The sequence below is a fragment of the Columba livia genome, chromosome Z (genome assembly GCF_036013475.1).
Source record: "Columba livia isolate bColLiv1 breed racing homer chromosome Z, bColLiv1.pat.W.v2, whole genome shotgun sequence".
In the NCBI taxonomy this organism is placed as follows: Eukaryota; Metazoa; Chordata; class Aves; order Columbiformes; family Columbidae; genus Columba; species Columba livia.
The window spans coordinates 3,072,952-3,098,840 of NC_088642.1; the positions used below are offsets into that span (position 1 = coordinate 3,072,952).

At 39.5% G+C, this 25,889-nt stretch overlaps 1 protein-coding gene across 4 annotated transcripts in view; it reads right to left on the reverse strand.

The window, feature by feature from the left end:
• Positions 1-25,889, reverse strand: part of KATNAL2 (katanin catalytic subunit A1 like 2) — a 32,386-nt gene that overhangs the window by 2,591 nt on the left and 3,906 nt on the right. Inside the window, exons 1-13 of one of the 4 annotated variants that reach the window (XM_065046871.1) lie at positions 21,378-21,464; positions 21,054-21,124; positions 20,442-20,608; positions 17,281-17,323; positions 16,758-16,881; positions 15,916-16,008; positions 15,578-15,676; positions 14,845-14,922; positions 12,625-12,723; positions 11,988-12,051; positions 10,965-11,083; positions 8,770-8,861; positions 6,860-6,970 (exon numbers count right to left, since the gene is read on the reverse strand). In XM_065046871.1, coding sequence (XP_064902943.1) covers positions 6,860-6,970; positions 8,770-8,861; positions 10,965-11,083; positions 11,988-12,051; positions 12,625-12,723; positions 14,845-14,922; positions 15,578-15,676; positions 15,916-16,008; positions 16,758-16,881; positions 17,281-17,323; positions 20,442-20,608; positions 21,054-21,118 — 1,154 coding nt within the window. In that variant the 5' untranslated portion in view covers positions 21,119-21,124; positions 21,378-21,464. Of the gene's footprint in view, positions 1-5,806; positions 6,258-6,859; positions 6,971-8,769; positions 8,862-10,964; positions 11,084-11,987; positions 12,052-12,624; positions 12,724-14,844; positions 14,923-15,577; positions 15,677-15,915; positions 16,009-16,757; positions 16,882-17,280; positions 17,324-20,441; positions 20,609-21,053; positions 21,198-21,377; positions 21,465-25,889 lie in introns of those variants that run through there. The other 3 variants (XM_065046873.1, XM_005500414.3, XM_065046872.1) reach the window with 3 other exon arrangements.

A 25,889-nucleotide genomic window follows, 5' to 3' on the forward strand; every position in this document is an offset into this window, starting at 1 on the left:
GAGGCTTCACAACAACAATCAGAAGTTGTAGTTATCTTCCTTGACTCTGGTACTCATCTCCAGCATGTCTCATCAGCAATAACCTCTCCTTTTCTCCCTTTGCAATTAAGGAGATACTGCAAATTGTCTGTCTGGGGCAGTGTGAGGACTAATTAATTGCTACTTTGTAAGGGATGATTATTAGGTATGAAATACAGACTGAAGGTCTTGTGAGGGTCATGTTTATGGCAGAACAAGACATTGATCTGAGACTGCTCCTGCAATACAGATTATAAATAACACAGCCACAAAGGAAAATATCCTTATAAAAAGGATCATGTGAAGGATGGATGGGTTGGATAAATGTGTCAATGAACCAAATAACATGATGCTGGCAACATCAACACTGAGAAAGGTGTTTGCTAGAAGTGAAAATAAGCAAAAAGAAGAGAAGAGAGTAAAATCTAAAAGACCGGGCACACCAGCTCCTCTCAGACTCTGAACAGGTAATTTTAATCTTTTGCCAAGTGCTTTTCAATTGTTTTCATCTAATGGTAACACAACCAAATGACTAAATGCCAATTCCTACTCCAGTTCATCCCTTGTCACTTGTGTAATGGGAACAGTCTACAGCTACCCCAGTAATTATTACCATTTTCAATAATAAACATCTACTACTAAATATTTACTCGCTCATAAGTCTCCGGTGCCTTCCAGGAGCTGCTCTGTGCTATTACCCTTCTCAGTGCTGTATCAGTCTTTCTCTACTGGGCCCATTCAGTCACAGGCTTCTTGTTTCAGTTTAAAATATCATTCGGTCCTCAGACATGCTGAGAAACTCTTATCAAGGGGAAACTCATGTCAGCGCGTGTTGTGCAGACAGAAAAACTCAAGCCCAAAGCATCATCTCAACCTTTGTTGGCTGAGCCAGATAATAATTTATGCTTAATTAACCTGCCTCTACCTTTGCCAATTCACTGGGTGAAACCTTCTTGCCAGCAAAGTCAACATTCAAGGAACATCTCTTGTATGAAGCTCCTCTTTAATTTACAGGGAGCTCAAAACACACCTGTAGCACCAATAGAGCTTATTTCTGTCACCTTTGGTGACTCATCCTTGTTTTGTAACAGCAAATGTTTTCTACCGGTATAGCACGTGATAAAGAAACCCCAAAATGGGCTCTCAAATCCCCATCGAGGTGCCTGCCTAGGTTTTCCATAGACCTCAGCAGGGGCAGCATTGTCCCCTCTCCCCAAAAAGGAACCTCTTTGTTTGGGAGAGCTTGTTCCATGTGCGCCGAGCAAATGAAAGCAAAGAGGAGAAAACCAGATCGATAGGAACTCAGAGGACAACAGGAATCCACCCGGATCCATCCCAGTACTTCTAACCAAGGCCTCAGAAGAAAATACCAGTTTGCTAATCAGTGGGTGTTGGTATATTGATGTTATTATTGATGTTTTTACGCTGTTTTAGATGCCATACAGCATTCAGCGCAACGCCTCTTGCACAGAATCCCATCCAGACCAGACAAAGAACAATTCCAGTCCCCGCTTTCCACCCAAATGTATTTTTCAGCTCAGCATCTCCTCAAAATGGTTTGGTTTGGCTGGAAATATTTGGTGTGTCCCCCAAGATCACAGTTTCACGAGCTCCATGTTCTGTAAATAATTCTGCTGATAAACAGAAGTTGCTCTGTTTATCCAGAAAGGTTGTAGTGACCCTGCTTGTCAGCTAAAGAGGAAAATAAATACATGATATTTTTGTTATCTTAAGTGTTTAGGTTGTTTGCTAAATTGTTTTGTTAGTGACCAAATGCGAGGTTAAGTGACATTAAACAGAAAGGCATAATAAGCACTGAACCAATGAAAATATCCTCTGAAATAATAGCCAATAAAAGTATTACGAAATGTTCATTAAAAGATACACAAAGCTGTACAGGAGCTACAAAAAGAGTGACTATTTGGAGTTCCACCAGGTTGACATCCCAAGGCATCACACCATGTTATCACTCCCAAATTTCATGAACCTAAACAAGACACCAATTTTCATTTCCAGAAGGAAGAAGGGTAAAAAATGTGTTTTAGGCAGAAACTAAGAGACATCAGCAGAGGTGAACCCAGAAACAGCAACAAGGGCTGACTGGTCTGTAATTAATCCTGGCCTAATGTGATCATCACTCAGTGCTCTGGAGGAAAAGGCACCAAGAACGAGCGAGCTTCTCATCCTTCCCACCTTCCATCCTTCTGGGCAAAACCCACAACCTGAGGACTTGTTCTAACTCTACATCTTCTCCTTGTCGTGTTTGGGCTTCCTCTGTTCTCCTGGGTCGGTCTCCTCCACCGTACGCACCATGCACTGCTGAAGGAGAAGGAAAGGCTCACTACAGGGTAATCCCAGGCCTGATTTGGATTTCACGACCCACCTCTTGAACTCATCTTCGCCATGTGTTCATGGCTCTGACAGGACACGCTTGGCCAGAAGGGAATAGTATTCCAGCCTGCACCAAAGCTTCACCCACCCTGAGGCTGGGGAGGGAGAAGAACGCAGCACTGCAATGGAAGCAAATTAAATGTACTCATAGAATCATAGATCATTTTGGTTGGAAAAGACCATCAAGATCATCAAGTCCAGCCATTAACCTAACATGTCACTACCCCATGTCCCTGAGAACCTCATCTCTGTGTATTTCCAACCCCTCCAGGGATGGTGACTCCAGCACTGCCCTGGGCAGCCTGTTCCAATGCCCCACAGCCCTTTGGGGAAGAAATTGTTCCCCAGATCCAACCTCAACCTCCCCTGGTGCAACTTGAGGCCGTTTCTTTGTGTCCCTGTGTCCCCTCAGCTCCTGTTCTCCAGCTGAACCCCCCAGGTCCCTCAGGTGCTCCAAAACATTCACTATGTGTTTAAGGATCACTTTATTTCTTCACTAACAAGGCCTTGATTTTATTTAATTACATTGAATCATTTCAACGGGTAATTTGTCAATAGAAAGCACCTTGCTGATAAAAAGTGAGAAGTGAAGCTGGGCAGCAAGCACTGGCTGAAGAAGATCAATAACTCCAGCACAGCTTAGGACAGCATAAAGAGCTTTGTTTAGGCTTCTTTTCATTCATCTAAAAGCAGCTTGGTACTAATTTTTTTCATGATCAATAAATACCCAAGTTCAACAAATCTCTTGAAATCCAGCTTAATACCAAATGTTTGCAAGAACAAAGGGCCTGTGCTCTGAATCCACAAACTCAGACGGTAATACTTGGTTTTTTCATAGAATCACAGAAGGGTTTGGGTTGAAGGGACCTTCCCAGCTCCCCCAGTGCCCCCCCTGCCATGAGCAGGGACATCTTCACCAGCTCAGGTTGCTCAGAGCCCCGTCCAGCCTGGCCTGGGATGTCTCCAGGGATGGTTCATCCACCACCTCTCTGGCCAACCTGGGACAGGCTCTCACCACCCTCAGGGACAACAATTTCTTCCTCATGTCCAGACTGAATCTCCCTCCTTTAGTTTAAAACCATCATCCCTTGTCCTATCACAACAGGCCCTGCTCAAAAGTCTGTCCCCATCTTTCTCACACACCCCTTTTAAGTCTGGAAAGGTGCACTGAGGTCTCCCCGGAGCTTCTCTTCTCCAGCTGAACACCCCAGCTCTCTCAGCCTGTCCTCCCAGCAGAGCTGTTCCAGCCTCGGATCATTCCTGTGGCTCCTCTGGCCCCTCTCCAGCAGGTCCATGTGTGTCCTGTGCTGAGCACCCAGAGCTGGACCAGCACTGCAGGGGGGTCTCACCAGAGCGGGGCAGAGGGGCAGAGTCACCTCCCTGACCTGCTGCCCACGCTCCTGGTGATGCAGCCCAAGACACAATTGGCTTCAGGGCTGCAAGCGCACATTGCCGGCTCATGTCCCATCTCTCATCCCCCAGCACCCCCAAGCCCTTCTCCTGGGGGCTGCTCTCCATCCCTTTACCCCCACCCTGTGCTGATACCGGGGGTCACGCCAACCCAGGTGCAGGACTTTGCACTTGGCCTTGTTGAACCTCATGAGGTTCACATGGTCCCACTTCTCGAGCTTGTCCAGGTCCCTCTGGATGTCATCCCATCCCTCAGGAGTGCCACCTGCACCACTCAGCTTGGTAATACACTCATGGTAATACGCTCAGAAGCTTTCAGTAGCTTCTCATCCCCCTCAAAGACCTTTCCAAGCACCCACTGAGCCACATTTTAAACCACATTATCTGTGGTAGGCACATTTCTGCCACACAACCTAGTCGTTACAGTCATAGGTTGGATTTGCTTAAGAGAGGACAAAAAACAACCTGCCTTTGAGCAATGCTGAGAACGTCCTAAAGGAAATTTCAAGCTTTCAGGTATAAAACTTTCAAAAGCGGGAGGTGGCTTCTCACAATGGCTCAGCTGACACCCTCGTACCGACACAGATTGCTAGCTTTCTGTGGGAACAGTTCCCCCAAAACAGAAATCTTGTCATTCTGGATCTACCTTACAAAAGCTGTGTCACTTTTGATGTTTCCAAGAAGCGATTTTGCAGAAATTAGCACTCCATCATTGCATGATCCAAAAATTAAACGTGTAAGATGCTCAAAACTGTATTCTGTAATTTTTGCGTGACTTTCCAGGAAGAGTTTATTGGTTGCATCAGGCAGACATACGTTAACACAGCAGGTGCAGGAATCTCTTTCCCCAGAAGCAAGATCAGCTTCTTGCTTACCTTAACACATCTCCAAGATCACCAGCCTCGCCGTGACCTTCAGACCAGTTGCCAACTCTTCCTTGGTGGGTTTCACATACCCAATTTTACCTTTTACACCAGTGTAGGAAGACACGGATCTTCTAAAGACATCTGATCCTTTTTACTGCTGCCATGCTGCAGCATTGCATGTGAAGCTTAGCTACTCACAGGAGAATTTAAGATACCACGAAAAGGTGCAATGCACCGCTCAGAATTTCTCTTTCTAAAAAAGCAACAATGCTACAATAAACATAAACATTTATAGTGTATTACTAACAGACCATGAAGAGACAAATGTATTATTAATGTATTAATTCTCTTTCAAACTTAACTGTTCGCACACACAGTAGCTATTTATTTTTCAGCATTTTCTCGTTCCAATGCAACATAATTAAATCAAATTCTGTTCAGTTCCTTTCATGTAGACACACTAACAGAAAATGGGGTGGATTTTGTCCTGATTTAAATTCATGAGCTTGTCCAAGGCATAAATCCTCCAAATCTACACACAGGTTCTGCTATTACGTCTATAAAAGCCAGTGATGTATTGTACTCCCATTGTTGGACCAGGGTAGGAACCAGTCTAACTTGTACATCTAATTTCTACATAAATTTTAGGTGCCCACATGGCCATTTTCCTCACTAAAGAGCCTGAAAGCCCTGGGCAGACCCACTAAGAGAGGCAGATGGAAGCCTCTGAGTATGTTGCCTTTTTGGCACTTGAATTTCAGCAGGTAAGGTGTCTGCCTGGTGGCTTCCAGAAGGATCCTTCCTCGACTGTATGGGAAACGTAAGGTTTTGCATTAGGAAAGAAAATGTAGAGGGAAAGATGGGTTTGTAGAAGGAGGAGGACTGGATCTCTTCCTGTGATGGGCAGAAACTCCAGCTTTTACATCAGAGAAGAACTGAGTAATTCTCAAGTGGCTTCTCAGGTATTTGTTTTAATTTATCTAATTTTAATGAGGGATACTGAAGGGTAACACACTTCCTGTTTTTATGAAGCAACTGTGCCCCTATGCCCGACTTAGAAGACCCCTCCCATCGGGCTTTCTTACATTCAGAAGAGAGAAGTACTTCTAATTGCTCTCACAATACCTAGATATACATCACTTGTGCCTTGATTTACATCATCTCAGAATGGCTGAGGTTGGAAAGCGTCTCTTGGAGAACATTTAGTCCAAGCCCCTGCTCAACTCAGGGTCAGCCACAGCGGGTTGCTCAGGGCCACATCCAGCAAGGTTTTGAGCATCTCCTGGGATGGAGAGCAACCAGTGTTTGATCACCCACACTCAAGCTTTCATGGAGATTCCTGTGGGATCATTCCTCCAGGCTGTCAAGGTCCCTCTGGATGTTCTTCCACTGAAGATTTCATGGATTGGTAACCCACGGACAGAGGGAATCTTGGGGCAGGCAGAAATCCACAGACTAATTCTAGATCTATGAAAACTGACTTCAAAAACAAGCCCATCACGAATGTGCTTCAGTTTCTCGTACAGGTGTTGGCTCCTACTCTTGAAAATGTTTAGTGAGCTACAAATTAGACTGTTAAAAATATTAAAAATAATAGTTGTGTTGTTACACTACACGTTACCTCCCTACCTGATCCTTTCCTGTCTGTCTTGTTCTCAAAACATGTCCTGCCCAGTTTTAGAACCAACACGATAAAATGCCATGCTTTTGGTCTTAAACTGTTTATTCTTCTATTCTAAATTATGTTAAAGAAACTGAAGAATTTTGTCTGTCAACTTTTAAAAGTCACATTTGATACCAATAAAATCCAACATTCCTATTTATGGAGTATCCTTCTAAGCACTAGATGTTTTAAGCACCTTACAGTTCCAGGCTGAAACCCTTCTTAGCTTAAACATAGTAAATAACTTGCCTATAAAGTCAAATACTGCATTTTAAATATTAGCAGCTGGTAGCACCAGCATATGTTGACTTGATTATGGATTATTCTCATGTGGCACAAACAGCAAGAATTGTAGAGTTTAAAAGTAAAAGCTCCAAATTAATCTTTAAATGCTTTAACCAAATATCAAGGCTTTTTTTTTTTTTTTTTCTGCAAAAGTCTAAATAAAATCTTTATCCGTGCTTAGAAGCTCATGCAAATGTATTCAAAATGTACTCTCTGGATCTCTTACCATGGCAGATTGGAAGCTGCTAAAACAAATACAAGATCATCAGATCGGGCCAAGCCATCCATCTGCACCAGTAATTCTGTTTTCATCCGCCGACTTCCTTCGTGTTCACCACTACCAAGATTCAGAGAAATATTATTTGCTCAGTGCATTAAAGTAATCATCTTTATTTATACAGTGTCATTCACAGCAACTGAGCCCTTGTCACAGTTTTGCCCCAGTTCAAAGCATGATTAAGCTCCATTAGCTAACATCTAAGCATTAAAATCAAGCTTTCTAATGATTACTTAAATGGACTCTTCAGTGCATTAAAGTGAGGAGAATTCACTATTACTGAATCCAAAGAAAATATTTAGATTTATTTTTTTCTCCACGCAACATTGATGTTTACTGGAAAACAGCTAAGGCTTTGATTGATGTATCTATATAAGAGAATTTTTATAATGTGATAGCTGCCATTAAATAACTAACTCACCTACTTATTCAGGGCAACTAATGGCGTTTTTCTGTGAGTGAATGTTAAGGGCACAAGAAGACAAACCTACTACTGAATTCAATATTTTGAAAAATGTTTTAACAAAAGCAAACAGAAAAATCTGCTGTATTGAAACATTTAAAAATGGGGCAGAGACCACCTAGAAAAGGATCCTTCCTCAAAAAGAGAAGGGGAATTTAAGCAAAGCGCTGAGAATTCTGGCCCTGCTCCAGCTAACCAATTTTGTAGGAAACCACTTTGAATTCGTGGTTCCAGATGTGGAGTTCTTGGAAACTTCTGGATCAAACCCAGAGAAAACATCAGGGCCTTCAATGCTAAGAGTTTAATGGCTTATTTTTGCAAAGGCATCCCCAGATTGGTGCTATGTCAATATTTTATAAGGAAGTGTGAAAATAACTACATAATCTTGGAGAGAAAACCTTATTAAAATATATAACACAGTGACGTTAATGAGAGCTTTTAAAAATACATCTGAAGGCAAAATTTGGCCTGTAATTTACAGCTATTAACTGACAAATATTACAAGTTGTATCTTTACTATATGGCATATTGTATTTATATGTCTTTGTGAACATATAATTTACAGTACACAAAATCCACTGAGATGGGCTCCTAATGGTTATAATAATATTTTTATATTTCTCCTGCTTCTTCCTCCTTCCTAACCTTTTAATCTGTTTTTAACTATAAACCGTCTACACCATGGATGGCAATAATAACACCCTCTCATTCCTGCATCTCTAAGTCTGGACAATGCCACCAAAATTTGTCCCGTTAATGGAAATATCACACCACGGTGTACACTCCGTCTTACCCTGATATGCCTACGCCTGTCCTAAGTGTCCCAAAATCAGCTGATTCTCACCTCTAACAATCTGTTGTCTCCTCCTCACTGCCTTTATTTCCACTTATTTTAAAGTACAGCACTACTGGTTATACACTCTTGCACCTGCCTCCTTCTCATGGTCTTGCTAATCTTCACAAAACCTGACTTTCACACTTCCTTCTCTATTAATTTCATCTATGAATGAAAAAACCACCACATCTCTCTTTTTAAATCCCCACAGCGTATACAACACTTCCAAAAATAAACTTTTTCAGAGCTGATAAGCATCCTGACAAAAACACACTGTGAGGCTCCTAAAGCTGACAACAGAAAAATATAAAAAGTCATGAAAATTACCGTTATCACTCAAAGTAATGATAATGTCAATAAAAATCTGTAAGACGGGTTCTTCAGGGGCCCAATCAAGCTCCTATTGAGGTTTATGGAGTAGCCTCAGGCTTTAGTTTAGCTAAGGTTTGTTTCTAACAGGTACAATGTAGGATTAAACATCGGTCAGCACCTCAGCACACACATACTATTGAAAAGACGCTGTAAAAGGGGGATAAATATTCTCCTAAAGCCATAATTTACCCAGAAATAGTGCCTCTTTGACTCATTACTGACTCCAGCTCGTCCAAGAAAATTGTGGAAGGAGCATGGTACCGGGCAAGCTCAAATAACACCTGTTTAGAGAGAACAGTAAACACGACAGAAAAGATTAACAAGAAAATTAACACAAAAAGGCATTAAGGGCCACTGGCACAGGAGATAAATATCCGTAGCCACATTCTAAACTTTTAGGATGAAAAAGGGATATTTGTTGTGAAAAAGCTCCGGGTAGGCTGAGGGTCCCTGAATCCTCTCAAATTCTGAAAGGTTTGCAAAGGAGATATAAAGAACACAGGCTTGTAATCCTGTCTTTGTATGTAAATCTTCCTGGCTAAATCCTATCAGAATACCCTGCGAATAATGGGATAGAAGACAATGATCCATCAGAGGATTCTGGGAACTCCTAAATTGTTCTTGGAGATTAAACATCCGCCTTTTGTTGCTGCTCCATTTGTAGCTTTTTTAAATAAGGATTTGAGAAAATAAAAACCGAAAGTTGTCTGAACTACAGTTGAAAGAAAATGGACTGATTCTCTTGATAAAAATAAAGCAGTTATTTTGTTGTTGGTGTTTTTTTTTTTTTTTTGTGGTGAAAACAAACTGCTTGAACAACCAAGATTAAAAAAAACAGAATATTAAGCTGACACAAAAGAAGTTCCATTTGTTTTTCTGTAAACAAAGAGAGGTTTATATTAGCAGTAAAAAGATATTGTCAGTTCTCCTTCAGTGAAGTGTCCTTTGAGTTTACAAATAAATATCACTAACAATATATATTAATCCAGGACTACTAAATCTGAACACTTAAAAAAAATTAAAATATATATAGTATTTTCCACGCTTTGGATATGAAGCAGGTGGTTTAAATTACTTGCCCAGAGTCACAAGTAGTCCATGACCAGGGTACAATTTTACTACAAATTTAAAATATAAAAATCACACTAATACAGCTGAGAACTGAGGAAAACGGGATGAGTGGACATGTCTCCAAATGACCACAAAACCCACATGTACTTCACACAACTTCAGGAATCTGCACCAACCTCACATCTGTTTAAGATATAAATTCACACAACACTTAGAGCTGTCCCAATCCACAATCTTTTATTTCATTTCTGGATTCTGCCAAAATCTCAACTGAGGGTGAAATGCCACAAATTCAGTATCACTGCAAATGCTGCAGCATGTTCACAAAACCCCTTTTGGTGTCAAAAAACAGAGTGTCCCATCCCTACACCTGCCAGAAGGGAAACTTCTAGGAAGCTACTGAAACAGACGTCAAGAGGATCAATAACATTGGGAGGTGAATGCCAGAAGAAAAATGTGCCATTTTAAAGGACAAAGGACACGGGAAGAATAATTACATCGCAGATATTGCCTAAATTTCAAGAGAGATTAACAACGCCTGTAATACCATTTGCTGAGCGCAATCTGTTACGATTATTCATTTTCAAGAGCTCTGTATCTATTGAAGTGTAGCCTAAGAGATGAATGTAAAAGAAAATTAAGAGCTTGTGGATTTCTTACACTGAAATAGGGGACATTACAGAGAGATTATGATGGGCATCTTAGGGCAAGGACGCTACACCTGAATGCCTGAATTTTTTTGTACCACAGATGAACCACACACGCTAGTTACTGGTTTATATGCAAAAATACATTTACCCATTTGCCATTAAACTACTTTCCTGAAAACAACTTTATGTGTGTGTGTCAACGGAACTCTTTTTTCAATGCTGTGACCTGAAGACTAAGAATAGTAGTAAATTTAGGAATCTAAATAACACTTTCTAGGGAGCCTGGAACCCAACCCTTGCAGAAGAGACATGAAGTGCTTTGGAGGAGTCACTAAGCAAACACTGTTGTATTATAGTTGTGAACTCTGCTTGCCTGTGTCTTATTCAGTGAGTCAAAAATCTTTGCTGCCTTCAGGATACCTACTTCATTTCCCATCACAGAACTAGAATTCCACTATGAGAATCTATTGTGAGTATTCTGCAGAAGTGATGTTATTCCCATTTTAAGAACTAGATATGAACAGTGTCACATGTTTTGTCCAAGGTGGGAAAGATTATGAGCATCAGAGGCATATTCACTTTCCAGTTCTGTGGTAAACTGCATTTCTTGAAGTGGGAACCTGACGTTTGCTAAAGTATAATGAATAAGAAGATAATTCTTACCCGGACAAGTTTTTCTGAATCACCTCTCCATTTGCTGACAATGGTGGATGCTGATATGTTGAAAAACGTTGTATTGCATTCTGTGGCAACAGCCTTAGCCAGCAAAGTTTTTCCAGTACCTACAAACAAAAGCACTGAAGAAATTCAGTCTCTAAAGAAACACAATGCAAATATTTGAATAGAATCATAGAATCGTTTTGGTTGGAAGAGGTCTTCAAAATCATCAGGTCCAACTGTTAACCCAACACTGCCAAGTCCACCTCTAAACTATGTTCCTAAAAACCTCATCTACGGAATAATACCCTTCATCCTATTATTGGTCAGATAAAAACACTAAAATAGAAAAAATCCTAGCATCATAGAACAGTCTTGGTCTCTCCTTCAGTTTAAAACCATCACTCCTTGTCCTACCGTAACAGGCCCTGCTCAAAAGTCTGTCCCCATCTTTCTCACAGGCCCCTTTTAAGTCCAGAAAGGTGCACTGAGGTCTCCCCGGAGCTTCTCTTCTCCAGCTGGACACCCCAGCTCTCTCAGCCTGTCCTCCCAGCAGAGCTGTTCCAGCCTCGGATCATTTTATGGCCCTTCCAGGATCGTCTGGAGAAACTCAGGTAATACAGAACTCCAAATGCACTCCCCACATTCTGAACTGCTACATGCTGAAATGGTCAGATGCCTTCTGTGGCAAGTAAATTTAAACAATCGCAGGAACAAATGGAGTCCATGACACACTTATTCACATTTTGTAAGATCAAGTCAAGTTGAACTTGATTTATCTGGCCCAAGATGAGTGAAAACAGAGGTATGAGTTCTCACTCCTCTGAATGGTTAGTATAAGTACTTTGTTTTTGAAGATTCAGGTTTGAATGTAAGAGACAGATGTAATCATCCACCATTGCCTCCTTTTATTTAACTTTACAGAACATGTTCTATATTAACACATTTGATTTAATTACCATCAATGATTTATCCGCGGGACAAAAAAGTAGTGATGAACAAATGGATATGGTATAACGCTCTTCATACCTGGTGGTCCATAGAGTAATAATCCTTTCCAAGGAGACAGAATTCCTGTAAACAGCTGGGGATACTATGGAAGACGAAAAGTAATTCAGGGATTGAAAATGTATCATGTATAACAAAACACAAGAGATTCTAACCCCTAGCCTCACTGCTCTCAATGCAGTCAGGAAACATAAGAGATTTGAAGAGAGGAGGGAAAAACGCTTCAAAACAATACAATATATACGATCATGATCTTTTGAGGTCCCTTCCAATCCCAAACATCCTGTGATACTGTGATCTGATTACCGAGAGGAATACTGTCAATACAGTATTTGAAATTAAGTCCATTCTTCAAATGCAATTGGTCTGATATTCTCTCCTGCAAGTCATTTTCCATTTAATTAAAATAGGCCAAATCCAGCACCTCTTACGTTTGCCAAAAAATAGGACCCAAAACCTAGAATTTTAATACTGAAAGGCCATTTTTCTATGGGAGAATGTGTATGGAATTGTCAGATGAAACAGGAAATTGAATAGTTCTAACATGAACTGCCTACAAAAGCAAAGAAATAGCGATAACTTTAAAACACCGCTGTAATCACAAGGAAATTGCTAATGATCCCAACAGTATTTTACTCAAAACTTTCTAGCATCTTACCCTTATGGGGTAAACAACTGCTTCTTTGACCAGCCTTTTAGCTGCATCCAGCCCAATAATATCATTCCACTTCACGTTTGGATTATGGAGATAAATGTCCTGCAACAGAAATTGCAGCCTGTTAGCAGATCTTAAATTCTTCCGTACTAGGGTTACCACCTCTGGCAAAGTAAACCAACTCAGTGAAAAAGGAATAGTGGCATTAAAGGATAAAAACTGTATTATTTAACCCTACGTACTAGGCAGCTCACAAGAGGAAAGCATGTACAGCAATCATTTCTACAGGATTGCTCCTTAGTTTCCCTATGAGCATATATGCTGCCAAATGTATATGCTGAGTGAAATCTGTTTTTCAGATCAGTTTTCTGTTAGTTGGTTTTAGTAACTAATTAACATATGAAGAGCTATCATGATATGAAGCTTCACCCAGCTTAATATTTTATCTCTGGTGTCGGTAGGTATTGGATGTTTAAAAAATACATAAGCAATAGGAGTGACATGTTAGTTCATATTTACATCCATGTTCTGAAAATCTGCAATTGAAAAACTCTGAAAATTAAAATTATACCCTTTTCTTTGAGTTCAAACACCCTTTGACATTCATTCTTCAGCAAATTTCTTTTACCTGTTTTCGAGCATGATTAGTCTGTAGTAATGAGTTCCACAGTTTAATCATATGCACTGTGAAAATACTTTCGTTTGTTTTAAACTTGACACTCAGTAACTTTATGGCTGCATCTATTACTTATGTTATTACTTCTGTTATAGGTAACAGTAAGAAATTGCTATTTACCCCACAATATGCAAGATTTTACATGCTGCAAGAAAAGGTGTGAGAAGCTCCGTAACAGGAGGAAAATTTTCCCTTAAGCATCTATCAAAAGATAGTCGGTAATTAGTCTATGCCCTGAAGCACTCACTAAATTAATTTCATTTAATTCATCAAACTTTGCAAATCTTCTGTGAATCTTTCCATTTGCCTTAGTCATATTTTGTGGCTTTGTGTTCCAGTGACTAATTGTTCTGCAGAAAATATCATATCCTCAGTACAAATACTTGGGATAAATCCTGCTCTCCAACGAAAACAGGCAGTCCCCAGAGACTGAAGAAAAATTATGTGCTTATATCTGAGGGGAAAATCTGATTTCATACAATTAGAAAAATTATTTATATAAAGTAGGTTCCACTTTCCTTTTCTATTAACAGCAAATTAAGATGAATCAGTTTTATGATACTAAGTAGAGACTTCCATAATTGTTTCCAAATTAAATTAGATTGTGTTGTGAAATAGATACCACATGCTATTTATTTGTATTGATTTACACAGTGTTGATTACCATAGCAACTAGGAAAATACTAGCACATTTTAAAAAAAAACATACCATAATGAAGACTAAAGCAACCCTATCGCTTTTTGCTAAAGTAGCAGCAAGAACAATACTATTTTAAAGGTTTACCATATATTAAAAACCAGGCAGGAATTGAAACGAACGAGAATTTTCTTACTTCAACGTTGGAAATTTCTTAAGACTTCAGTTCTAAACTGCGAATGCAAATCTGCTGATCAAGAATTTGGGACATACGTAGCTCTAAAAAGCAATCCAGGCTTTTTAAATGAGTTCATTTTGAGTATGTGAGAGCAACAGTTGATACCATTTCTGGAATGGTTGATACCATTCTAGAATATATATCTAGAAAGAGTCACAAGACGATCAAATATTGTGATACTATGAATCTTTTTGGATAAGTACATAGCAGGGTTTGGTAGATGATGCATGTGAAGCATTTACCTGCTTACATGCCTTGAATGGAACTGAGCCTATAACGTTGAATTGAGGTTTTCCCAGCCATTTTATCACAGTTAGATACTAGTTGGTGTTAGCTAATATATTTAAATTTCTCTTTTCAGTCAATCATCGTACATTTTCTGCAGCAAAAAGAACAACAGGAAAAGCTATGATAGTCTTGTGGGTACAGGATGATTAGATTACACATTCCCTCTTAGAAAGGAATGGTCTTAATTACTTCCTCCCATTGTGTATTGGAAAGAAACATCATGACATGTAAAGAAATTACTGGCTGGGAGTTGCATCATAAGAAAAATAGCTTGTAAATTCAAGAATAAGCCCCATCAGTGACAGTAAAAAGAAACAAACAGCATTCTCAGATAACAAAGAGAACCAAGATCTCCATATAACTGAAACAGAGATCCGATCTTACTTTGCTTACAACAGTTGCAAGTTCTCTCATCTCACCAGTCATGGCCATAAAAGCACTAAGGGGTTTCAATAATCGTTCCTAAAAAAGACAAACATAAATTCTTGTCAGGCTTCAATGATTTTTAAATAGATGAACTATGAAATAGTTCCAAAAAAAGCTGGTACACCATAATAATATAAACTTTAAGAGCTATAAAAATACTAAATAAGATTTTGGGGTAACTCTTCATGTAACAAAATCCAATCCTCAATTAATAATGAAATGAGCAGGTCTCTTGTTGCATAAGTAGTCGTAAACATAGATTAAGAGGAGTGAAAAATATAACTGTGGGTCACCGCATTGTCACATTTTCTGGTATGAAAGTCTCTTCAAGTGTCGCAACTCTGCTCTTGTCTCAGCTGAAGTGAAGGCTAAATAACATATGGAATTCAAAGGAAGCAGAATTTTACCCTCAGAAGTTCTGTGGGTTTCTGCAATTTATCTTTTTTGTGTGAATCATGAGGTATAATTTGTATTTGTTGCCTGCTTTCCTGTTCAAAAACACCTATAAACAAATTAGACCAATAGAGTGTATTACTGTCTATTGAAGAAGGAAATATGCCACTCAGAAATCTAAGCCCTTTTTTAGCAGTTGGGAACAAAGGCAAGATTCTTGTGGTATTTTATTTTGTTCCTGGCTATGTAAAACCAATGTTCCTTTTCACTGGATGGAAATAAGAACAGAAGCACTTACAGATGGATCTGGATCATAATTAAGGCTGTTCAAGGCTATTCCATTAGATGATACTTTGAGAGCATCTTGAATTATCCCATGGTAGTCAATTACTTGGCCCTAGAGGAGAAAATAATGTTGCGATAAGCTTTAGTTTGAAATGCTACGTAATGCAAGCAGAGCTTCCTATGCAAAGAATTACTGCCCAAATCATAAAATTGACCCTTCAGCTGATTACACAGGAACATTTTATACAAAAATAGACACAAAAAGCTTGCATTTGGTATTTGTGAAAAATTTCCATGTGTTTTTCTACATATACACTTGTATCATAAATCAGATACGAGGTTTCTAGCAACCTTTCTTGGGTGAGCGCTGTCTCCTCCAGATTTGATTGCCGAGATGCTTAAGCCGAAGTCAGATTGATCCAGTGTAACAGCACTGTCATTATTCTAAAGAAAAAAAGATTAAAACACATGTATTGCCAAGTAAATGAGTTGCAGATATAATTCCATATCATCCCACCTCTTCATACACACCCAGATGAACTGTATCATTTCATGGAAAAGCTAATTTTTTTTAAAGAGTGAGAGAACTGGTCAGAAATGAGATCCACCCTAGGCAGGAATATGGACAATGACTTAAAAAAGAAGAGAGACTCTCCTTCACACAGTTCCTCAAAAGCTATAACAGACACAGCGCTTGCTCACCAACCTGCTGTTCCTGATCCCTCCTCTGTAAGGGGTGGTAATAAAGCCATTTTCACAGCCATCTTAACAAAATGAGACTTACAAAACTGAAAATTACAGTGCCAAATGACTCTCCCAATCTCAAACACCTTATGCACAGTGAAGATGTTTACAACTGACACCAGACTTTCTACTCTATTTGTTTGTCTGGCTTTCTGGCACTAAAGGACAAATCTACTGGTGTTAATGGGAAAACCCGTTGCTTTCTATATACGTTGGATTATATGACACCTTTTCCTCTAATTTTTGCCTGTGACTTGCTCCTCAACTCACAGCCATAAAGCATATTCTCCTGAAGTTTTGCATCCTCAAACTGCATAATTAGTAAAAACCATTAGTTACACAATTACTAATCGTGTAACTTGCATTTTGTTGCTGCCTATAGCCTCTCAAAATAAAAAAAAACACATTTATTTCAACTGTAACGCTGTCAAGGTAAAACACGTTTAAACCTGTTTGGGGCTCTCCTTGGTGGATGATTTAAATTCTGTTGTAGTCCCAGGTGAAGTTTTGGACGATGGTCGTTGCACTGTCTGATGTTTGAGCTTTGGGAGATTCTGAGAAGAGCTTGCTGCCCTGGAATTTTAAGAAAATATATATACTGAAAGGCTTCCACAACTTTTTGCCTTCAAAATAGCAAAACATTAAAAGGCAGAGTTTTCCAATAAAGCACTTTTGGGGTAATTTTGTTGCCACTGGAGTTAAAGTACCAGTTTCAATCACAGCAAAATTCAGTGCTTACTGCTTTCAAACACACCACCTTAGAAACTTCGTAAATTGTTTGCATCTCTCTTCGGGAAATAAGTCTTTATTTTCCTCTAAAAGATACAGAAAAATACACCACACAGTCAGCAGCATGATTCTAGGCTTTAGTATTCCTATGGTATCAAAATAATCTTTTAAACATATGGTATATTGCTTTTAGAGGAAAATTTTCTGCCCAGAAAAAAAAGAAAACCCACACACTTCTCTTACCTTCTTGGTCTTCCTCCAGTTCTCAGCTGTTGTTTATTTTCCACTGTGGCAAAATTAATATCAAAATGGAAATTAATCAAAAATTTTTAAAATAGCAACTTTTTTTTTTTCCCCTTCAAACATATATTTGAACACACATTAATGACCTTGGAAATAACAATGTATAAACAGGAACAAAATTATTATAAGCAATGCAAGCCTGCAAAAACCTTCTGAAAACAAATGGATATTGGAGAGAGTAGTTTGGCTTCATGCTTGTTAAATTCAAGGCTCATTCAGTCTTTGGTTTCTTGGCTTACGTTTTAAAACCAGTATCATTCTCACAGTAAAATGGACACTACCAGAAATTAGATCAAGCACAATAAACTAATTTAATAAACTGCACAGGATGCTTATTTAATGCCAATAATTTTTTTCATTGCTGAACTGGAAAATAAGAATTTACATCATTCTTATTAATAATAATTTTATCATGTTCAACATACCAAGACAGCCTAAATGTCACATTGCAATTGTGGTTACCAAACTATGTTATTTTTTGCACTTACATAATTTGAAACAATTTCTGTCAAAGAAAAGCACTTTTTTCACAAAATGTCAAACTCACAAAGCCCAGATGTGAACTCGCAAAGCTCAGGGCTTGTACCACACTAGCAGGTTTCTCTGAAGACATGACCTACCCCAAAATAAGCCTTACCACGATTTTTCAGGTTTCTTGTGAATGCTCGAAATATAAGTACTACTCTAAAAACAAGCCCTAGTTATAGTTCATTAAAAAGTCAATTTAAATAGTTTCCAGGCACCTATACATGACAAAAAGTAATAAGTTTTGGAGCAAAAATTAATATAAGACCCAGACTTATTTTTGGGAAAACAGGATAGTTGTTCCAAAATACATCAGTGTTCTTTGTGCAATGCTCTTACACACAGATTCTCATACATTTACATAAAACAATCCTTCCCAAAAAGCTGTTTCACTGAGAAAGTGGGGGAACACTGTGTACTTGGAGGCAGCAGAGCCCATGAGTGAACTTGTAATTCCCGCAGGTGCATCTAAAACCCAGAAAACTGAAATTCAGCATGAAAATGAGTGGGTTCTGTAGGACTTGCTGACAGTATTAGAAATAATTTTGTAGGAATGAGCACCACAGTAACTGTTTTGTTTGGCCTGTGTATACCATGATCTGAGCACAGACACAATTTAATGACAGAATCAGAGGATCACAGACTGGCTGGGGTTGAAGGGACCTCTGTAGATCATCCAGTCCAACCCACCTGCTCAAGCAGGGTCACCAGAGCAGATCACACAGGATCGTGTCCAGGCGGGTTGGAATGTCTCAGAGAAGGAGACTCCACAACCCCTCTGGGCAGCCTGGGCCAGGCTCTGGCACCTCAAAGGAAAGAAGTTTCTCCTCATATTCAGATGGAACCTCCTGTGCTTCAGTCTGTGCCCATTGCCCCTCACCCTGTCATTGGGCACCACTGAACAGAGTCTGATCCATTCTCTGACGCCCATCCTGGAGATATTTATCAACATTGATGAGATCCTCTCCCAGCTCCTCTTCTCCAGCTGAACAGCCCCAGCTCTCTTAGTGTCTTCTCATCAGAAAGATGCTCCAGACCCCTCAGCATCTTTGTGTCCCTCCAGTGATTCCTTGTCCTTCTTAAACTGGGGAGCCCAGAACTGGACACAGAACTGCAGATGTGGCCTCACCAGGGCAGAGCAGAGGGGGAGGAACAACCTCCCTCCACCTGCTGGTCACACTTTTCCTAATGCGCCCCAGGATCATTGGCCTTCTTGGCCACAAGGGCACACTGGTGGCTCCTGGTCACCCTGTTGTCCACCAGAACTCCCAGGTCCTTCTCTGCAGAGCCGCTTTCCAGCAGGTCAGCCCCTACCTGGACTTCTGCATGGGAGATGAGATACATGCAGGAAGGAGGCTGGTCAGGCTTCAAGGAAAAAGCACAATACCTTCCTGACAGGACAGAGACAATTCCAGGCTTGGGTGTGACACAATACCCCATGTCTGAGTAGCTTTACTGACCAAAAAATGGTACTGAGAACTTGTGTCTATGAGTAGATTTTTGGGATTTTTTTTTTTTTTAATAGTAAACAAAGCAGTGACAACTGCTTTGTAATACATTTTCCTTCTTGACTCATAACAAATCCCTTGGGTTTTGTCCTGCAAGGCTGCTCCTCTTTGTATTAGCACCCATCAATAGGTTCTAGCCATTAATCTCTCTTTCATGTATATAATGCAGCTAGTACTGTCCTTCTACTAGTAGCTTTAATACCTTTCAAAATCATTTCATCTACACAGGTAATTTTATTATATTGATATAATGCTTAATTTACCTGTGATTTCAAAGTTGCTGGCAGCCATACAAAACAATGACAACTGCCCAGAGATGTTCCCTGGCTAATCAACCCCTTCTTTGATTAATATATTTTTCTTACGAGACAGATAGAGAGGTTGGTGTTTTCTATATCCTTCAAGCTCTCCACAACTGATTCTTATACAGTTGTTCTTATGGCTTCTATAAGTTACATTTTGTACTCAAGTATAAAATCATTCAGGCTCTCATGGCCAAAACAGAATGCGCATATTCTGATTTTCCTTATTTTGTATCATTTGTTTATACATCAGACTTTAAGTTCTTTGGAACAAATAAACATATTATTTGTTTGGCATTTTACCTTTAGTATATGAAAATATGCAAAATAAATGGTAAATGAGATGAGTGGTGATAAAGTTTTAAGCACTAGCTTGGATGAGCTAAGATACAGTATTTCATTTAAGTGGTTTACTTTAATTTAAAAATTAAATAAAAAACAGAATAGACCTATCACTCTCTCCCAATGAGAAGAAAGTGAATATGTTATATATATTATAATACTTTGGGCTTACACGGCATTTTCCAATATCAAAGCAGTTTTTCAAAGACAGAAAAATATCACCTTCTTGCACATCTATATAAAGAGAGAAGGAAGAGCAGAAAGGCTCAAAGCCCCATATCTCCATTTTTACGTCCTATATGCTAGAACTATAGCTTTGTAACTGTAAGAGAGTTCAAACATTAAACCCTGACAAACACAAGAAGTGCAGTAAATGTATCAGGCGAATATACATTATAAGCTTTGAGAAACAAAAGCCACATACCAGTGTCCAGGACCTTTTTGGTAATTTTAGGATACTTTTGAAATTTTACAAAATAATAGCTTTCATATTCCATCAGAATTGTCTCAAGATCAATGTTGTCACAAACTTCAAAGCCACGTAAACTTAATTTCGTCTCCTGTTCCAAGGCATTTGCAGCATCCACATACCTGGTAATTTCAAAAAAAACAAAGATCAAAAAACATAGAGTCATTATCTTACACTAATTTTTGAGAGAAAAAGCAAACACCAGCATTAGTAAGCAAAAAGTATTTTTAACCTGTCCACAAGTCCTTTTATTACTACTATAAAAGCATAAACTCTATTTAAAAGCCCTCTGCTGATGGTTCTAAAGTATTTTAAAATTATATAGTACATTTTTGATCCAGGAATTGAAACAATTTAGCAAAGTGTAAATATATATATATATATATATATATATATATATATATATATATAATATTATAGGATATATAATAGTAATCTACCTCTTTCTCACATCTAACCAAAGGGCCATGCTGTCCATCCACCCAACAGAGGACAGAAGAGCACATTATGGGAGGTCAGACACACACAAACCCACAAATGTACAGCACCATTACTTAAAAAACATACCCTTCATCCATTAAATAGTGCAAAATTAGAATGAGGAGATTTTTTCGACGAGCTTCTGTTCGCATCTCATCCTGTGAATTAAGACAGAACTCTAGATCAAATGTAATATTCTCTTTATTGCTGTAAACAGCATCTAAATGTAGCCTGTGGAAACAAACAAATTAAGACAACAGCATGTAAGAACTGTAAAACAACTCACTGTTAATAAACAGAAGTAAAGTGGTTTTCAATGTAATTTTTCTTACACATTATCAGGGCTACTGGATGGGTTGAAACCTTTTCCTAGAGAAGAACAAATTACTTTGAGGTTGAAAAATAACTTACTTTCCCTTACTGTGGTTACAGATCTCCAACACGCTCAGGATGCTGAAAATTTCAGGGTAGGACTCTTGCAAACCTCATGTCCAGCATCTCCAGGAGCTATGCCAGAAAATCTTCTGCTCCAGAACCTAGAAACCCGTTTTCTGAGTGCTTGTAGAAGAGGGGATGGAAAAAAGGTCTGAGATCTGCACAACTACACTACAAAGCCCAGCCGTACAGTGTTGGCACCTCCCAGTTCATGGACTGAGATATATAAACACAAGTGAAATACAGAATACTTGAAGAATTAGTCATTTGGGACAATACTAGACTTGCCCAATTTTAACACAGAAGTGACCAAAGTCGGGTCCTGACACACAGAAATTTCAGTACAGACTCAGCCTCATGGATTTCTTCACACGTTGGAGAACCCAAAGTCATTCACAAGGCAGCATAAAATATCTTTGCCACCATTCAGCGAAGCTACATCGGGGGGAGCATAAAGTGCAACATCAAGTATAGCAAAAGGGACAGTGGTAACGGAAATCTTGTAAGATACCAGAACAAAGTCTTAGTTTGATAAAATGTGCCATAAATACTGAGTGCTTGCAGAGAAACCCTGAAATTTTAGGATTGTAACAGAAGTTGTTACCACGAAAGCTCTACAAATCAGCATATTGACTCTGGTCTGCCTCATTGGTATGTGAAGCTGGAATCACAGGAAAAGCGGGTATGGCCAAAGGCACATTTAGGCAAATAAATTAGTTGCTTTCTCCTTCAGGATGCTGACATTCAGCATTATTTATGAGGATCCAGCATGAGCATGAAAGACCGGTACTTATCCAGAGGATGGGGAAAAAGCAGTAGCTTCTATTGCTTGCATAGCTTGTAGATATTCCTGATTACCTTGCACAGTGATGCATTTACAGACTCCCACTTTTACCCCCAGTTTTTCTCTCTTCTATGCTGATCAACCACTGCCTGCATCTGTCTCCAAGAAAAAGCCCAGCCCAAGTGTTAGGGACCTGCAGGAGACAAATGCACGAATTTTTGGTCCCATCACACTGGAAATGGAGCCCCAGCATCTGTAGCGATGACTTTTGTTGCTCTCTGCCAGTGCCCGGCACACAAAGAAGCTAAAAAATTACTACTGACCAAGGCGTAAGTTTTTAAATCCCACAAGATGCACGTAAGGAAGATCCATATGGAAAGAGAATTACCCTATCCTTTCTTGGAAGGAATCATAGAACCGTTTTGGTTGGAAAAGACCCTCAAGATCATTGAGGCCAACTGTTACCCGACCCCCGGCACTACCCCATGTCCCTGAGAACCTCATCTGTGTGTATTTCCAACCCCTCCAGGGATGGTGACTCCAGCACTGCCCTGGGCAGCCTGTTCCAATGCCCCACAGCCCTTTGGGGAAGAAATTGTTCCTAATATACAATCTAAAGTATCACTATAGCAAACTGTGGATAGTGGAGAACCATTTATTCCTACAAGCAAATGTGTTTTGGGGTGGAGCAACGCACTGTAAAACCAATGTACCTCTTCAGTGTGCTTTTCATTTACTGAATTAGACTGATCTCCTCCCTCTGTTCTGTACACAGCATTACGTATCACACAGCACTGATACTTGAGATAAAACAATATTTGACTGCGCTGTTTTCAAACTAATACCTCCCAGTGTGTTTGCCAGTCTCTAAAAGTAGCAGGTAGGGCTGGCAGAAGATCTCCAGTGTAGCAGCTATTTTCTGGGATGTTTGCTTCAGATGTGGGGCCATCTAGTGACACAACTAGGAAAAGGCTGGGGGTTGCTTTTATTTATAACAACCTCTCCCGCATGGTGGAAGTATATTTTTATTTCACATGCTAGCAAAAAGATCGGTAGAATCTTCATTCTGGTTTTCTATAGAAAGGGAATCAAAGCGTTTCCAGAAAAGGGAAGAACCAATATGCCACTTGGAGCCTTTACCGCTTTTTAGAAGTCACTCAATGTCATGACAAGAAAGGCCTTGAGGTGCTGGAGCGAGTGGAGAGAAGGGAACGGAGCTGGGGAAGGGGCTGGAGCACAAGTGTGATGGGAGCGGCTGAGGGACGTGGGGGGTTCAGCTGGAGAACAGGAGCTGAGGGGACACAGGGACACAAAGAAACGGCCTCAAGTTGCGCCAGGGGAGGTTGAGGTTGGATCTGGGGAACAATTTCTTCCCCAAAGGGCTGTGGGGCATTGGAACAGGCTGCCCAGGGCAGTGCTGGAGTCACCATCCCTGGGGGGGGGTTGGAAATACACAGAGATGAGGTTCTCAGGGACATGGGGTAGTGATGGACTTCACAGAGTTAGATTAACAGTGGACTCTGTGATCTTAAAGGTCTTTTGCAATTCAAAATGATTCTCTGATAAAATTATGCAGCCAAGATAAAATTATGCAGTTTCCAAGTCCATAAGGAAGCTGCAATACTCTTGGCTAAAGATTGGTGGCCAAAGATTGTTTTTTTAAACCATTTTAGGGAGATGTAAATGCTTGGTAGATCAGTAATTCTTCAATTAAGTAAATCAGTTCCTGAGAGGTGCTGCAACAAGATATGAACCAATTCAGAGAATGGTTATGAACAAAGAGAAATCACTGACACCTTGGGATGAAAGGATCTTTTCCTTCTTATTGTTTTGAGGCGCTGGTTTTTGGAAAACAGATTTTGAATTATGGACCTTTTGCCATTTCTCCAGATGACTGGAATCTTCTGTACAGGGTTGGAGGTGCAATAAAGAAGGTGGAGTCATCACTTGCTGACAGTCCCACCTGTACATTCTTCTAAACACAACTGCTCCTGCTGTTTAAGGCTGAGAAAAATTAACTATCGCTTTGCCCACAAATCAAAAGGCAAGAACACATCTACCTGGGAATATTTAAACACAGGATAAAAACAAAGCGGATGCCACAGAAGTCAAACACGTCAAGTGTTTCATGTTTGGGCATTTACAGTAATACTCTGATGAGAGGAATTTCATCTGCCTGATGGACTGGCAGGGCTTACATCCATGCCTGGAGCTTTCCTTGAAAATAATTTGTGTTCCTGTGTGTCTTCTGCTGGTGCTAACCCCTCTGCTATTCCTAGAGGCATTTTAAATTCTAGTATACACAGTAACATAGTGATGGACAACATCTCAAACACTCTTTTAGGTAGAGACTTGCTTTGGTCAGCACAGGATAACATGTCTGAGTATTATAAGAACAACACACTTCAACCTTAACATAGTAATGTTTTTCTTGTGTTGACCAAGAAGAAGAAAAAGTGAACCTTTACACTAAAAAAGAGCCCCACTTAGAATCACAGTATCATAGAATATCAGGTTAGAAGGGACCAAGAAGATCATTGAAGACAGTTTAGACTGAGAGGTTAATTCTGCCTTTATCTTCTGTTAATAAGAATGCAAACAGCAACAGTTAATTTTGAGAAGTCAGACATCTGTCTAAAGAAAATTAACTAAGTTGATTGGCTGACAAAGACCTGCATTACATTGGATGTGAAAAACTGAACAGAGATATCAATAGCTCTAGTCCCAGTTCTGTGACGTTTGCATAAAAGAAAGAAAAATTAAGGACCTTTCACGATGTAACTTACCAAATCATAAATCTTGTGAACTGGGGGAGCATAGATCATTGCTTTCTTGATGAACTCCACAAAACCACATCTCCCTGCCTTCCACCAGACTGTCTCTACCACGTGCCCTTTCCAAGAGGTATTATAAATGAACCGCTGCACGTGTTGGTGCCACCAGCAGCTTTAACCGTCCACTTAAACCGCTCTCTGCCCACACTGGTCTCATTTGCTGAACTCAGCTTTATTCTATAGGGACCAACCCCTACTGCAAATACGTCCAGAACATGCCTGGCATCGTGCAGACAGATACTAACACTGCCCAGGACTTCTGCTGTGCTTAGAGAGGAAATGGTAAATCTTATACAGCATGAAAAAAAAAGGAGTACTTAGGAGTGCAAAGTTACTTAAAATTCAGTTTAGCTTTATAGTGATTTAGCCTTCCCGTTTAATTAGTATTTAGAATTGCATGTTGTTTATAGCCACTGGTATCTCGATAGATGTTTAAGTGCTTAAAGTTTAATAAGCTTCCATTCTTAAAAGAACAAAAAACGTATGTAATTAAATTTGCAATTACTATAGGGGATTTTGGGGTGCATGCAATTAATAAAAGCTTAAGGCACTTAAGCGTGATCTTGTTTTAAAAACTAAATAGTTGAGCACTTAACTAATTAGCTCCAACGCTTATAGTGTATTTTATTTGTTTCTAGCTTCACGGAAGACTGGTAAGTATTCCTTTCTTTGCAGCCATTTAAAATTAAACTCTATTAGAGTCATGTATCTTTAAATGCAATTGTTCGTTCAGTCATTTCCGCACCTTTTACTGAAATGCATTTACATTATAAATCAACCTAGTCTCTTGTGTAATTCCATCAAATTAATGGACCTACTAAAAGAGTAATTTAGAATCATAGAATCAAACAATAGTTTGGGTTGAAGGGA